The following is a 15,853-nucleotide window of genomic DNA, read 5'->3' as shown; positions in this document are numbered from 1 at the left end:
CCATAATTAAGTGCTGCAGTCTTCCATATATAAACCATATGTGGAAGGTCTGACTAAATTTCAAAACATAATAGTATTAAAAATAAGAAGTTAATGTTGAGAAACGTAATGCATTCGTGTTTAAAAGAGAAAAAATAGAAAGAAAATGTTTTTACGTTTAGAATACATATGATTCCTGTGTATTATTAACGTATATGATCACTCTCTGTGGTCGCAGGTGTTAGGACTGTTTGTGTGTCAGCAGTCACTGAAGAGGATGTTATATGGTTTAGAATTTCTAGTGTTTATTTACAGCCACCGGATGTTTCTAATGTGTTCCATTTATGAACGGAAAAAAACCATGTCAAAAACATCCGGAGAGGAATTACTGGATGTTCAATCTGTCTCGTGCCTTTCATGCAAAGTTAACAAAGCACAAAAGGCATACATAATAGCACAAAATACAAACATAATAATGTTAAAAAGCCTACATTTGAGTTGAAATTACTGAAACAATCCAGTTAAACGTCTATAAGCTCGACAGCCGTGTGGTTTACAGAAAACAAATGACTAGTTAGGAGAGTCCCACTTCATTGTCCTACAGATTATTCTCTGGGAAATTCTCAGCCTTTGGATTTTCACAAGATAATGACGGGAAACCATATGGGAGGCGGGACGCACGGGCCTCTCCGCCTTCTGATTGGCCCGCTGGGATTCCAAACCCGAGCGTGATTGGTCGATTAGAACGTCACTCACCGAGCGCCTTGGACCCTCACGTTTGAAACTTTTCGAAAAAGGTGGAGTCAAGTTACAAACTGGTAACCAAACGCGAAAAGAGGGAGAAGAAAACACTTGAATTATTTACACCAGTGGCGTAGACCCAACACATACCTGTTGGAGACATTTTCCGTCTTTAGAAGATATTTTTAAGCCGTATTAATGCGGCTGTAGGTTGTTTATTAGCTGTCAGGGGTGTTTGGATGGAGGTTTGAAGAACGAAAGTTACTCTTTAGACGCCCAGAATCTGCTTCTAATAAGAGGAGAGGTGAGTGAGTTTCTAACTGCCTTCAGTAACACATATTCTGCATGTTGAGCAGTCATCAAACCCTTCTTTCATCTGTGTTTATATAAAAATCAACAGTTCTGCATAAAATACACATGCTTTTATTATTAAGTGAGGTTATTTTGCATACTATTTATACAGTGATGTCAATGCATTTTGTTCAGTTATTCTCTACAACATAATTCTGTTTTGAGAACAATGCTTTCATTGCATGCATAGACCAATTATACCATTATGTCAACACTTAATTGCTAATTTGACAGCAACTCAAATGTATGCTACATTTCTATGCATGCAAAGGAAGCATACTGTTGTAATACATATTTGAGATGAAGGCTGATACAATGGAAAGTCTGGAAGAGTAACAGGCCGGTAACTCATTGACAGAGACGGGGGGATATGACCTTATTTACTGGCCTGCAAAGTTCACTTACATGGAGGCTTCAGTTGTAACCTAGGAAACATTAACCGTCGGCGTTCTTTTAGTTGTCAGGGATGTGTCTTCAGATTGTCTGAACCTTATTATGTCCTGCACTCAGTTATTATGGGCTTTAAGGCTCATGTTAACTGGCATTTATTATATGGAAATACATTTTGAACAAACTCCCAAAGTCTTTATTATCGAGACATCGAGATTGTTGACTTACAGAGAGTCAGGTCGTTGGATATTCAGTAAAGAACATGTAGTTTTAGTTCATGGAGGCACGACGATGCTGATTAGGCGTTTTTTCTATGTCTGGAGACACTGGGTGCAGGAAAAACCCTCATCCATCTCAGGCAGTTTACACTAGCTTTACTAGTGGTTTGTCAAGTTTCCATTACCATGAAAGCCACTTTTGACCTAAGAGTAAAAAAAAAAAAAGGTTAATGTGAGGTAAAGTTTAAAATAATGAATAAAGAGAGATAATGAAATAGCATGAGAAACTAAACCGCAATTGTGAAAAGTTAAAATTCCAAAAAAATAAAGTCATAATTAACTTTTTTAACTGGGAAAAAGCTTTTTCAGTTTCAACTGAAAAAATTTAATGACCAAAAAAAAAAGTACACAAAATTGCACAAGATTTACTCAGTATAAAAAATAAAAAAATAAATCACAAAAATCAATAATTATTTATTTAATAAAATAAAAATGTATAATATTATGATAATTGAAATATGAATTAAACATTTGATATAATTTAACATAAAACATTTAAGGACTATTTTGTGAAACAGGCTTCTTTAGATCTCCGTGGCCAGAAAAAAAAGAGTGCATTTTTTGTATCATTTTAACTACACACAACATAAACCCTGCACAGCAGACGATCGATGAGACCAAACGCTGCAAACAAGAGCAAAACCACATGAAAGACATGCTGCTGTTACATGCTGTGACTCTTGCCTCAGTTCATACCTGAAAACAGAGCTAGATGTTAGTTGACGTTTGGACACGAGCCCGTTTGTTGGGTTTTCCAGTTTCAGGAAGCTTGTTCCTTGGTTCCTCAAGACGTAATTGGTGGGAAGGCTTATTAGATGTCAATGAGTTCAAGTATACTTGGAGAAAGCGATCCATTGGTTGTAGTTCCATCATCTACCAGTAGGAGATAAAAGCTCAAATCTACAGGTGAAATCACTCACACCCTCACACACCTGAAACAATCAGTTCAGACAGACATGCATGGCTCAGTGATCTCCACCGTCCTCCACAATCTCTTGCTTTCCCGCTCCCCAGTTATGGAGAATGCAACTTTATACCTCCAGGAAGGTGAGTGTTTGCTTTTGGTTGATGCTGAGCAACTGAAAACCTCAGTTTTGTGTTACGACGTCTTTGTCCAGTGGTGAATCAAACACCATGAGCGTTGCTGGGATATCTGGGGTATGAAGTTGTTTGTTTCATGCTGGTTTCTGTTGTTACATGAGTTTTATGTCTCGTTTTGTTTCCACCCATGTAAAACTGACCACTAATTATAATATTGTGAAACTGGTTAGTGCCCAATGTTGCTTGGCCAGCATTCAGCTATTTGATGCTGATGCAGTTGGCGACGCACAATGAGAAAAGAACATAGACTTGGAAATCTGGCCTGGAAACCAGATTATACCTTGGGATGATTTTGGTATCATCTGTTTTGTGGGAGTATTTTGACAGCAGTTAGTAATGGCCAAATGCATCTAAATTTGGCATGAGTCCAGTCTGACCATGTCTCAATCGCATTTACCTTTAATCTAGACACGTAGCAATGCAAGGCTCAGCAATCTGCAGGTAATCCTCTGAAAACAGTCTGGTGAAGATTTTTCCAGGGAATTGAGTCACATCAAACAGGCCTTTTTCAAAGAAATGCAAATGTACAAAAATACAATGAGCTGGAGAATCTGCCAGTCTCGGACCACACACACACAGTATCACTTCCTAATGACTACTGATGTTTAATTAGCAACAGTTCATCACCGCGACTCAGACTTGAAGGGATTCTGTTGTGAGCAACACGTCCCCAGGGAGCGGTCATTTTAAGAAGGGGAAATTGTCCTGTCGGGCCCGTGCAAGACTTAGGAAGTCCATTGTTTATTAATGCAACTAAAGTGTAGTATTCACCGTGTGAGAAAGGAAATGCATGGATGTTGTGTTTGCATTGTTGCATACAAAATCTGTGAAGTGACCATTATGTTTGTATGTGCTGGAAGGAAACCTGTACGGTGAGTGGCTTCAGAAACCTTTTCGTGTCTTGCCTCTTTGATGAGAAAATGAGTCCGTGTCCTGAAGTGAAACCTTTTGAAGTCTTAATGTAGCGAGAAAGTCTAGCATGTTTCCTATACTCTTAAAAATAAAGCTTCCAAATGTTTTTTGCATGATGCCAAAGATCAATTTTCGCTTCCTTTTAAAGAACCTTTAATTGAACCTCTTAATGATCTTTTCCACTATAAAGAACCTTTCGTCCAATGGACGTTGAACCAATAAAGAACCATTATTTGTTTGAGACTAAAAACAGCATGGTTTGTGTTCCTCTCATTAGATTGTATTTGATTTCAAGAGTCGATGTTTAGCATGTTTGGACTTCGACGTGGGAGTCATCTACACTTTCCATGCACGCTCCCAAACGAGACACTCAAGATAAACATCTGTTGTCCCAATTTGGATGCGTTACTATTGTTTGGGAGAATGCTAAGCCACAGCTCCGTTTTAAGTTTTTCATGTTTGGAAAGCTCATTTTGAATGGCTGTCTTTGTCTCATCCTTAGACATCATGGACTCGTTCAGCACGAAGAGCCTGGCCCTGCAGGCCCAGAAGAAGCTCATGAGCAAGATGGCGACTAAGACGATGGCCAACCTCTTCATAGATGACACCAGCAGCGAGGTACTGGACGAGCTGTACCGGGTGACCAAAGAGTACACGCGCAACCGCAAGGAGGCGCAGAAGATCATCAAGAACCTCATTAAGATGGTGGTCAAGTTGGGCGTCCTCTACCGCAATGGACAGTTCAACAACGAGGAGCTTGCGTTGGTTGAGCGCTTCCAGAAGAAGGTGCACACGCTCGCGATGACAGCCGTCAGCTTCTACCAGATCGACTTCACCTTCGACCGCCGCGTCATGAGCAACCTGCTCAACGATTGCCGTGAACTGCTGCACCAGGCCATCAACCGGCACCTGACGGCGAAATCTCACAACCGTATCAACCACGTCTTCAATCATTTCTCCGACTGCGAGTTTCTCGCGACGCTGTATGGATCTTCGGCAGTGTACCGCGGCCACTTGCAGAAGATCTGTGAAGGAGTCAATAAGATGCTGGATGATGGCAATCTTTGACCTCTACCTGTTGTCTTTTTTATTTTATTTTATTTGAACATGTCTTTTGTTTGTTTTAAATGGAGCTTAAGCTCAGGAGACATCGTGCCTTATTTGTTCATTGGACACTAAGTCTTGTACGAAGTCTTAAAAACGTGGGTTAGAGGTGGTTTACAGCACCAATGCAAATCTGCTCCTGTTTGTCCAAAGGTAATTTGGGAGCACCGATTAAGATCCACCATCAGAGGAAATGAAGGACCATTTGCAAACCTTTTTGATGCTGAGAGGACATTTCAAGCACTTGCGAATGCGAAATGCACTGGGGGATACGTATGAAACGTTTCATCTCTGATTTTAGGAAATGAGCCTGCGGCATCATCCTCTCGCTTCCCAAAAATAGACACGTTAAATCCGCAACCCAAAATGACTGTTTTTGGTCATGTCTGAGGTGATTCATCTGGAGGCTGATACTGAAATATGTGTAAACCATCACCCCTGTGATTTCTAAACTTGGTCATTTAGTGGTTTACGTTCGTTTTTGTTTGTTTTTCCTCTTCATATCGCCCCCTGCTGATGGGAGGTCTTTACCAAGATGCAGTTCCTGAGCGAGGAATGAAGAATGTGCTAGAATGTCACTGTACTACCTTTCAACTTGTTTATTTTACTGTTTTAATGAAGGTTTTATATGTTTAAATACACAACTGAGCCGTTTTCTCCATGATACATGTTTGAACAAAGAATTCAATGACCAGAAGTCTCGATGTCCCATTTCTGCCATTAGTTTGTTTTAACTCCAGCTGTTTTGATTTTATTTTGTGTATTTTAGTGGGTGAGGATGTCGTTTAACACAGAAACAATGTAAAAGCTACCAAGAAATGTGCATGCAGAAATGCTATTAGTAGAAGTCTATAAGGCAGCTGTACACTTGTCCCATAGACTTGCATTGTAATTGCTAATCTGCCCACGTTTTTAATTCGTATGTATACTTGATTTTAACCTTGAATATTTTAAACTTTATCTTTTTACGGAATGACAAACTGAAAGAATCACAAAGTTTGAGTTATTTGGATCTTTCTGGGATACCTAAAGGCCTATATAAAGCTCTTAGTTAACTTTTGTTTGTTTTTGTTCTTTTTCTCTATGCACTTATTTAGTTTTCTCAGTAGCAGAGGGTTGTTTGACTTTGTCGTCTTGTCACTAGATTTTTAAGTTAAGCTCCATCTAATAAATGAAGTATCAACAGTTTCAAGAGAAAAGGTGAAACTTTTGAGTAACTCTTGACCGCAGTAAAAGCCATACCTTCTGATTATCCTAAAACCTCTCAGGGTTCAGTCTTACATGTGGTGTTTTTGGCCAATTTAATCGGATAAAGGACCGGATACCTTGTTTTGCTTTTTGCAGATGTCAACTGAGCATTCACATCACAGCATTGTTTTTAAACTAGAATGTTAAAGGTTATTTTTGTTCATCACAAACAAGTTCTATTAATGTACACACTTTTCTTTTCTTTTTTAGACCTTGTGTATATAAATACAGTATTTGTGTGCGTATAAATGTGTCAACCTTAAGATGCATGTGTTCTGTTTTTATTTAATAAGAAGAAATGCAGAACAATCTAGCGAAAGAATCCACTAATCTAGTGCATTACAGTATGAAAATCTCTCTAGGCATCCTAGATTGTTTTTGTTTTCCAGAAAAACCAATCCGAATGTTTTTGTTCCCATTACGTGAATTGTGACATCGCAGATGCATGTTTAGCAGTAACATAATACAGTGTCTCCAACCCATTTTCTTTTCTATAATATGACGTATTTTGGGATAAAATAATATTCTAGAATGATAAATTTGTTTTATTAATTAGATTGTGGAAAGTGGGTGTTATCAGAATGGACCTGCTCTGTACAACATTAAATAACAATACAATACATGGCTTAGTGATGTAAACCAAAAAAAAAAAGTTATGTTTAGATCACAAGGCTTTCCTCTTTTGAGAGGAATCACATTAAGACCAGAAACTATTTATTATCACTTAAATTCTGGACATTTTGATCATTTCATGCTAAGAAATACATCCGTGTATGGCATCAATGTTTACAGTGTGGTACCAGTATAAAAATATAATCCTAATTCTCCATGAGCCTGAAACCAATCGCGGGACAATATTAAAACATAAAAACTTGTGAAAATGACATGCTGGTTTAATTTGCTATTCCTCTCATGGCTGTCACCGCTTCTGTTCTCTATGCTGATGCTCGATCTCCCTCCGGCTGATACCTGAGACGTGTCAGTTATCAGGGATTTAAGTTCTCAAACCTGTCAAGTTCTTTGGTTTTTTTCCCTCCTCCTTCGCTTTTCTCTCCTCTAGAGTGTCCCCTGGGGATCTAAAACCTGCTGTGTTTGTTTTCAGTTGAAAGCAAACTTGAATGTAAAGCAATTATTTATATAATAACAAATACATACATAGCCTACATAAATAATTCATTGATATTCTGCACTGCTCTCAAGGTTGAGATGAAATTACGGACCCCGCTGGGTGGGTTAACTCACCTTATCTGTCCTGATTTTTATTTATAAGAAATTTCTGAATTATTAATAGCTGGCCAAGACATCATGCATTGACCCGTTCACCGCAATGTCCCTTCACACCTAACCTGCGAAAACACATCCGGCTGCCTGTCTTGGGAACCGCCACCAGAGGTGTAAAAAATGACCATCTGAGCACAAGACAAAGATGAGAATCACATTTATAGCATGTGTTATAATCAGCTAGCTCAGGCTTGTCAAATCTGGTGCTTTGTCTGATCAAAATCCAGTATAAAAGAAAGCGAGGATATGGTTAGTGCTCCATACTGTAGTGTCTTGAGTTTAAACACACCACAGCTGTTGAACAGCATCTGCAGGCTATAAGTGTTATATAGTGTCATCAGTCTTGACAAGTAATAGCACTTATGCATCTAAACTGAATTTCAAATGAACAGCCGCGTTCATGAGTTTTGCACTATTTATGGAGAGTGACGTCTCAAAGCAATGCTTTGTGGTGTGTCTGGTGTCAAACAGAAGACCCTCTGACCAGCGCTCTAGCCCACAGAAGCAATGTGGATTTTTGTGGGTCCTTTTTAAGTTGTTTATCAGTGACACTGAACAGTGTCTTTTTAGTCATGTTGCTGTTGGCTTCCAAACCCAGTGTTATACACATAATGCTTTTTTTATTTATTAAAGTACACTTATGTTTCAATAGCGTCACCAAACTGCTGTTTTCAAATCAGTTTCTTGTTTAGAATAGCATGCTAACATGCTGCTATTACGATCTTTGGAGTGTATATAGTATTTACAAAATATAAATGATTTTATGTTTGCATTACATTATAGCACTGAAATCTAGTATGCAATAAAATGTAATGCTGTATCCCAAAATGCAATGTCCTCAACTCGACCTTCCCATTTCCAGAATGATGAATGAACTGAAAACAATTAAATCCACTTTCTGGGTTGATGTGCATCAGAGGTAAAATGCCTGACCTTTCTCAGAGTGATTTTTAAGTTTATGTGGAAATGAGAAAAGAACTGAAACCAAATCAATGTTCCATTGATGAATAATTATCGTCATCCCTGACGGCACACATACGTCACATCTGCATTTACATCTGCGAGACTCTTTTTTTTTTTTTTTTTGAGTGTTTGCTCATTTTTTTCCTTTCTGAATGTCAAAAAGACGTTTAGAAAATGTCTAAGTTGTTTATGATTTAGAATGAATGTTAAACTGACATCTTAAAGACGTACGTGTGCTATCTGGGATAATTTTCATCAACAAAATATTTTCCACAGACAAAAACAAGATGATGACAAAGTAAAAACCCTTTGAATAACAAAAACATTGATGAAAATCTCTTGACAAGAGACTATATTTATTTTTATTTTTTTAGATAAAGATATGTTATGTGTGAGAACACCTAAGCCTAAATCTGTTTCTATATTGCATGTTCATGTTACCAGGTTGATAGATGTTTTTTCTGGGAATATATAATGAGTTTGGATAATAAACACCAACAAGAATTAACACCAACAAAGAAATACTTAAAACTGTGAAAAATATGTACACTGACTTTCCAATTAATTTAATTTAATTGATTGCATTTTTCTATAGGTCATTATATAGCTCATAAAACTGTTACTAATACATTTAAAAATGCAATTGAATTGCTCTAAATGTAAAATTAAAACTTGAGTATGTGCACTTTCTGAGAACAGTCTCAGAAAACATGAAGAAGTATTTTAATGCTGCAGCGTGCCAGGTTATTAATTTTAAAAGTCATATTCCTCATGCGTTTTTTTAGGGACTAGCTCTGCCTGGGCTGCCCCATAAAGCACTAGAGGGGGAGTGTGCCTCCCCTGGCCTCCTGCTATAAAATCCTGGGAGTAATTATAGCGTACTGAGGCAAATCAGGAGTAATCAGTTCAGTCCCGAGGCTGGGAACATACATGGACACACAGCATCAGCACTGGATTAAACTTCCCCACCACGACCCCCTTCACTGATTGAGGTACGACGAGTTCCTGCAAGTAGGTAAACGAAAGGGAGAGAGGAAAAGCTGTGAGAGGGAGTGGGAGGAAGAATTAACCAGAAAGGGAGGCAGCGCAGTGAGAGCGAGCGAGCAAGAGAGAGGGGACGGGGAGGGAATCAAAGGCAGGAAGCAAGCAACAGCCATGAAACAGAAATGCAGGGAGTTTGAGGGAGAGGGTGGAAAACGGAGGCCCGCCGCCAACGAGAGGACTACAGGAGCGAAGTGAGGTAAGAAAGAAAGAAGGGCAAGGGTCCAGAGGAAGAAAACACAACGGGATAACATCTGCGGGAGGAAACAACACTCCACAAGGTGGGGGTCAGAGTAAAGAAACATGCAAGAGAAAGTTTAAAGACAGGACAGATGAGAAAAACATCTCCTGGTTATGACAAAGCCGGTACACTTAAAGAAGGGACACGTCCTCTCGAGAGTCCCCTTCTTGGGTCGCAGAATGTTCTCCAAGACAAAAAGGGTCGGGGAGCAATGCATTCACCCCACCACTTCAGACCAACTACAAAATGGAAATCAAAGGCCTCAAGCGGACATCCTTGCCTATTTTGGGACTGGGGACCAAGTAACGAACACCTGTGGACCAAAGCAACAGAATCCCCCCATCAATGGATATACTGCCAAGAAACATTTAGCTAATCAGTGGGGTCATGCACGGCTAGACGTGACTGGCCAGATTTGTCAGACAGAGTTAACCAGCATGCGTTGGAATCGGCCTCCAGGGAAGGACCTGCAGCATAACAGCGTCTCTGTGAACTACAGCTTGAGAGAATGCAGCTTTGTGGTCCACCGTCATCAGATCGAGCCACACCCCTTCTTGAGGAAGTGTGCTCTGGACGCGCCAACACAGTTCAGAGGTCATGGAAACTGTGGAGCGCCTGTTTGTGCAACGGAGCAACAATCAGGCTCTGTGCGAGGGGCCCTGTTTACAGAAAAACATGCATCGGACTGGATGGACTCAAGTGGTGCTCACAATTCGACCTTTAATAAAAATGCAGAACTTTGCACTTCTAACGGACAGGGGACTTTAAGTAGGTGCCTAGGACGTGTCATGCAAGAATTTAACAGACCTAGTCTGGTGCATGAAGCTATGCTGACTACCAAAGATGTCAACAAGACCAATTCAAACCACCTTAAGTGTAAAGCCAAGGTCACCCAAGGGGATCTCAGTGGACCAGGAAGAGGGTCTTACGCTTTCAGCTCTAAGCACTCGCAAAGAGCAATTCGGGACCAGATCCAAAGAGTCGTTGTGAATCTCGAGGAGGTTCTACATGGCTTGAAAGAGATACATCTGGAAATGAAGGAGGTAAAGACTTATTTAGCACTTGGGAATATTAACAGATGTTTCTCATAATGAGGGCGGCGTTTAAATGTTCTGTTTAGTTAAATCCCAAACTCTTTACTATCCATCAACTGCCGGATACTCTTAATTAGATAACAAACCGACCATTAATTTTGCTTTAATATTAATCTTTTTATCAAGAATGAAAACCGTTTATAGAGGCCCCTGAATTTATTGCACATGGGGCAATTTCTCTTCTGCGAGGGGAGAGTGAAACTTTAATGCAGGATTGGTCTGATCCGCTTGATTTATTAAATTTATTCAACATTGGCCGGTGGTTTTAAGTCAAAAAAAGACCAGCTGTTTGCTCTTAGCTTTCTACCACGGTTTCATATTCTTTTAAACTAGCCTATTGCCACTAAAAACATCATGTAGTACTCTACATTTCTATTTGCATTAAAGCAAAACAATGTTTTGACTTCCCCTGGAATTCAGGTTGTCCAGAAGATAGACCTGTTGACGGCCGACATAGATATGGGCAACGAAGAACCAAGGAACACTTTCAAAGGAAGGATAGACACTAGAGTGGGATTATCTCAAGGCGTCTGCTCTGACAAGTCATCCCTCAAAACACCAACTCCATCTGTGGCACCCCCAGCATATCCCATAAAACATCAAGAGCTGCATGATGCCGCTCAAAAACGGGGATCAACTCAGGAATTGGTCATTCCTCAAAGAGATGTATCAGGGACTGCTTCAAGGCTCAGGAGCCAGAAACCTCCTCCTTATCCCTACCCCAGCACAACAAGAAGAGTGAATCCTAAAGCAAAAGACAAGGGTCAGAAGACGCCAACTTACCCCTTTAGACGGAAACTGCTCTCAACCATTGTTTAAGTAGACCGTGGCTTCTGGGTACAATGTGGAGCATTACACTCTCTACATGGTGTACCGTGTTACAGGTACCTTTGTGGTAAGTTTGGTCTTTACTAGACCTGATGACTCAAGTCTAGCAATTTATTGAACGGAAAGTCTCTTAGACCGCAGGTGAACCATGTAAAACATTTTCTCTTTAGGTCTACTAATACATCTAGAGAGTGACTAGGGACCACTTCTTAGAAATATTATTCATCAGAGGCAAGCCAAAGGTAGCGGGAGATTATTTCTAGCCTTCACAATCACAATTCCAATCTCCCAGCAACCCTCATCTGTTAAAGGATTATTCTTTTATTGCTTTACTAACTCTAGTCTAGTGTTTGTGCCTTGGCAATATGGTGTTCTCAGATACACATCCTGAGTATATTTTAACAAAATCACAATGCGACAGTACTTCGTATTCTGGAACTGGCACTGAAAATAAAATGGGCCAAAGGTACTTTTACATGTACACTGCAATGCTCATTTCAAGCTTTTTTAAAGATGTAGGACAGCATATTGTATTTTCTGGCATTTGACATTTTCTTTGAAAGTTTAAATGGCACAGATTCTAATGTAGGTAAAATGTCACGGTTTTGGTTCAAGACATTCATTTTCAAACCTGCTGACAAAGAGAATTATGCAACTGTGCAGATGCTCATATCTAAATTTGTGGTACTGACAGTCCTTTTGGAGAGCTAAGTAGACGAATCTGCATGTAGAAGGATTTTCTGCAGATTTTTTTCAAACACATTTTAGTGAAAAACAATACAAGAAGTCAAACCAAAAAAGTTCTGAAAACGGATTTATTAAAAATTACAGTACTCCGAATGAAGCTAAATTGGGAAAAAGGGACTCAAGTAACAGTTTTTCTGTCTTTTCCTTCACCACAGAAATAATCAAAGGACTCTGACATACCCCAAAGATTTAGTGGAAATTCTCTACAAGCGTGCCATTACACCATCTTAAGAAAGTAAGTATGAGCATGAACGCGCTCATGATAATCAGATTTGCAGGTATGAAGTCAAAGTCAGGCTGAAACCCTAAACCCATAAATGCTGCCAGGAATAGAAATCGATCTACTGCTCTGAACTTAATTTAAAGAAGCCTTCATATCACCTCACAAATATGAATGAATGTACATTGTCCGGTAATAGACTTTTCATGTACCTCCCTTAGATGATTAGGAGGAAATCCCTGTAGAATTTTCTATCACAGGAAGTTTTTTTTTTTCATTACTTCCCATCCCTTGGCTTGACTTATGACAGTGAGCAGTTAAGTGCCAGAGTGTCCATAGCTGTTAAATAGATGTCCTTGAGTGATGGGACAATCCTCTTTCAGATCGGCCAATCAGAGTTCATCATGCCGTGTCCGACCAATGACAGTGAGCTTGGAAAGCTCAGAATGGAATTTCCCTTCTCTGTGGGTCACTGATTGACAGAAAATTAAGATGTGCTTGATTAGAAACATTGATATTCATTATTGAAATTGCCAAGACAGACTTTTTCAAACTTGGAAAACACCATTTTAAAGTTCTCTGACATTTCCATGCTTTTTCCCCATTGCTGTGTCAACCTTGCTGAGAGTAGGAATATGCAGACTCACCTGAAGACTCGGACAGATTGTACTCTTCTTCCTTCAAAGCAACATCCCTCTGTCCACCCACGGCCGTCTGGGACTGAGAAGAAGAAAAAGAGAGAGAATGAAGACATTGAAAGAGAAGCCTAGAGGAGTGGGCTGAATAACAAAGAGATCCTCACTGAGAAAACAAAAAGAGACATGGAGTCTATGGAGCGCTTGTTTTAAACATTTACATAAGGAACAAGGCCACCAATGATATCACAGTCATCCCGCTACTGAGAACTTCAATACAATCTGAAGATAAAGATGTTTTCACCAAGTCTTGTTATGCAACACCTGTACAAAAAGGGCTGCCTGCTTTTGATCTGAGAGCGATGAGCGTTAGGAATCTGAATCAAGGTTTGATCGGCAGCAAATGTCAATGTCACGACTAAGGACAAATTTTAAACAAGATCTTCAGAAACCTGTGTCAATTCTTTGTATGAGCAAAGCACACAAATAAAAAGTTATTATTTGAATATTCTTGGTAAAAAAAAACATATTTCTTCAGATTGAATCATATATTCTATGGATTGCTGAATGTTTCACTCAGTTGATGTGGTGTCAGGTCATGAAGGATAGCTAAAGTTAATATGATACTTACATATGCAGTGGCATACTCAATCTTGGCTCCTTTTAGCTCAGCTTTGAACTGGGTAAAAAACAAGTATGACTTCCCTTGGGGCCTATCATGAAAAAAAAGTGACAGAGAAAAATCTATATCATTCCCTATTTCATCTCAAAATTACACAACAATGTTTGAAAACACAGAAAACCGAGATTAGATTTGCTTGAATTTCCCAGTAAACCTCATTTTTGGTATTGCATATTAAAGAAGAACCACCAAAAACCAATATAACACTGTTTTGAAAGTTACCTCCAGACTGAACAGGAAAACATCTGGTCATCGTCACTCAATCCAACGCTCATTTGCCATTGCTAGAGGAAATTGAAGCACAAAGGGTTCGCATTAAAATCTGAAACTACGCAGTATTCTATGAAATCAGGACGTTTTACAACAGCGCATAATTGCTACAATTTCCTGGTCATTAGTGCCAGCAATTAAAAGCAACTTTTAATTTCCACATTTTATCTTTGAAAATAGAATAACAAACTTCTGAGCAAACATGATCGATATATATGTAATAATAATGTGCTACGAAATAAAAGATTTGTTTTTGCACTGACTGCTTTTTTGAACTGTTTATACATTTAGCTTATAATTAACAGAAAATATGTCTTACCTCGTTGGTTCCTCCTTGACAAGCATACGTGAAGGTACATTTATACTTTTTCTAAAACGAAAACCAAGAAAGAGATCACTATAAATAGATGAAGAGGTTGACAATGCCAAGCTTTGGCCTTCGTACTATGTAAATTTCTCAGACTAAACGGAACTCTGCATTAGTTTTTACTAATTTTACATACATTCTAGATCATACAGATCTTAAAGACATTTTATAAACGCCTATTTGACATCTGATAGGAAATGTGCTATAGAGATATTGAGACACTTAAAATATGCCTTGCAGATGTCAAATAGACATCTCAGTGATGTACACGTGCTATATGAGATTTGATTTGGGGGCTAATTTACAGAGCAATATTTTGATGTGTCCCTCACAAAAAGAACTCGAATGGCTAAGACTTAAGGTGCATTCCAAATCAAATACTAATGCGCTATTCTATGACGTTTAGGGAGTAGTGCGTTCACACTGAAAATTCCAAAAGAATAAGTGCACGTTAAACACCCGGATGATGCACTTAACAACATTTAAAAAAAAACGAAGTGTGGAACGTTGGACACTTCAACTGTCACAGTTCGAATTGCGTAGCGAATGGGGAGGGGCTATCAGACTCTGATTATGAATGATTAAATAAATGTATATAATTCAGATATAATTCATACACTAACGTTACATGGTCGAGTAAATAGTGTATGTGTGCGTCGTTTGGGACGCAGCTTTATAAACTCAGGTGAAATGGATCGTACATCTCCATTCAATTTCATTCATTATAAGACCAGCTCGGAGACTTTGGGGGTTTCACAGAAGAAATTAAGTCACACGGTCTCCAAATAACATGCAGGTGAGTCAATAATGTAATTTCTTTTTTTTTTTTTACTAAACTATTCCTGTAAATGTAAAAAATCAAGCCGTGTCGCTAGGGGCGCAGTGAACGTCAGAGATCCCCGACAGTCCAATAAGAAAATGACGGGTGGATTTCCCAAACACTGCATGCATTCATTACTATACGAGTGTAATATAAGTTAAACGCATTTTAACACATACGAAGTACATCATGGGATTAATATAGCTACTTTCTAATACGAATTTTTTTTTATTCGTTGCAAAAATATTAAGGAGCTTTACTCACAAGTTTAGCAGAGAAAGTCTGCACAACTCCTCCAGGTTTGACATCGAAGTCGAGAGTTTTGGTCTTGTCAGCAGAGGCGCGTGCCGCGCACAACACCACCGACAGCAGCAGGAGCTTTACACACGAGTTTAAGAGATCCTTACTTGCCATGATGCTTTCTAGATAAGAGGTCTGTGCTGATTTTGTGAATGAAAAGACCCCAGTACTGACTGTTCCTGTGTGTTCTTCATAGGATGGAACAGCTGTGTGTTCATAGGTGTTAAGCTTCTAGTGGACTGGAGTAGAATAACAGCTCA

At 39.1% G+C, this 15,853-nt stretch overlaps 3 protein-coding genes across 5 annotated transcripts in view; 2 read left to right on the top strand and 1 right to left on the bottom strand.

Annotated features, from left to right (window-relative positions):
- The window catches only part of LOC127942839 (myeloid-derived growth factor), a 56,655-nt gene extending 40,833 nt beyond the window's left edge, over nt 1–15,822 (bottom strand). Inside the window, exons 1-6 of one of the 2 annotated variants that reach the window (XR_008149445.1) lie at nt 15,558–15,822; nt 14,426–14,476; nt 14,059–14,120; nt 13,786–13,867; nt 13,167–13,239; nt 12,838–12,991 (exon numbers count right to left, since the gene is read on the bottom strand). Coding sequence is in view for 1 of the 2 variants with exons in the window: in XM_052538821.1 (XP_052394781.1) it covers nt 12,912–12,991; nt 13,167–13,239; nt 13,786–13,867; nt 14,059–14,120; nt 14,426–14,476; nt 15,558–15,707 (498 nt within the window). In the remaining variant the exon portion in view is untranslated. Of the gene's footprint in view, nt 1–12,353; nt 12,992–13,166; nt 13,240–13,785; nt 13,868–14,058; nt 14,121–14,425; nt 14,477–15,557 lie in introns of those variants that run through there. The other variant, XM_052538821.1, reaches the window with a different exon arrangement.
- On the top strand, nt 786–6,367 carry LOC127942837 (tumor necrosis factor alpha-induced protein 8-like protein 1). Of its 2 annotated transcripts, none has more exons than XM_052538820.1 (2): nt 786–1,024; nt 4,255–6,367. In XM_052538820.1, exon 2 carries the CDS (start codon nt 4,260–4,262, stop codon nt 4,818–4,820), a length of 561 nt encoding a protein of 186 aa, XP_052394780.1. In that variant the 5' UTR covers nt 786–1,024; nt 4,255–4,259; the 3' UTR covers nt 4,821–6,367. The 2 variants fall into 2 exon arrangements, with proteins under 2 accessions (XP_052394780.1, XP_052394779.1); XM_052538819.1 differs by lacking the exon at nt 786–1,024 and adding an exon at nt 2,577–2,786.
- On the top strand, nt 6,510–14,364 carry LOC127942834 (uncharacterized). Its single transcript, XM_052538815.1, has 4 exons — nt 6,510–10,673; nt 11,145–11,619; nt 12,455–12,534; nt 13,151–14,364. Exons 1-2 carry the CDS (start codon nt 9,744–9,746, stop codon nt 11,541–11,543), a joined length of 1,329 nt encoding a protein of 442 aa, XP_052394775.1. The 5' UTR covers nt 6,510–9,743; the 3' UTR covers nt 11,544–11,619; nt 12,455–12,534; nt 13,151–14,364.
- Nucleotides 15,823–15,853: the final 31 nt, after the last annotated feature.

This window comes from Carassius gibelio, chromosome A22 (assembly GCF_023724105.1).
Source record: "Carassius gibelio isolate Cgi1373 ecotype wild population from Czech Republic chromosome A22, carGib1.2-hapl.c, whole genome shotgun sequence".
NCBI lineage: Eukaryota > Metazoa > Chordata > Actinopteri > Cypriniformes > Cyprinidae > Carassius > Carassius gibelio.
The sequence above is the reverse complement of the archived record's forward strand: the minus strand, read 5'-3'. Positions and strand labels throughout refer to the sequence as shown.

Coding starts and splice junctions, on each gene's coding strand:
- LOC127942837 (XM_052538819.1), top strand. CDS start 2,696: ATGCATGGCTCAGTGATCTCCACCGTCCTCCACAATCTCTTGCTTTCC. Junction 2,787..4,254: donor AACTTTATACCTCCAGGAAG/GTGAGTGTTTGC, acceptor TCTCATCCTTAG/ACATCATGGACTCGTTCAGC.
- LOC127942834 (XM_052538815.1), top strand. CDS start 9,744: ATGACAAAGCCGGTACACTTAAAGAAGGGACACGTCCTCTCGAGAGTC. Junction 10,674..11,144: donor TACATCTGGAAATGAAGGAG/GTAAAGACTTAT, acceptor CCTGGAATTCAG/GTTGTCCAGAAGATAGACCT.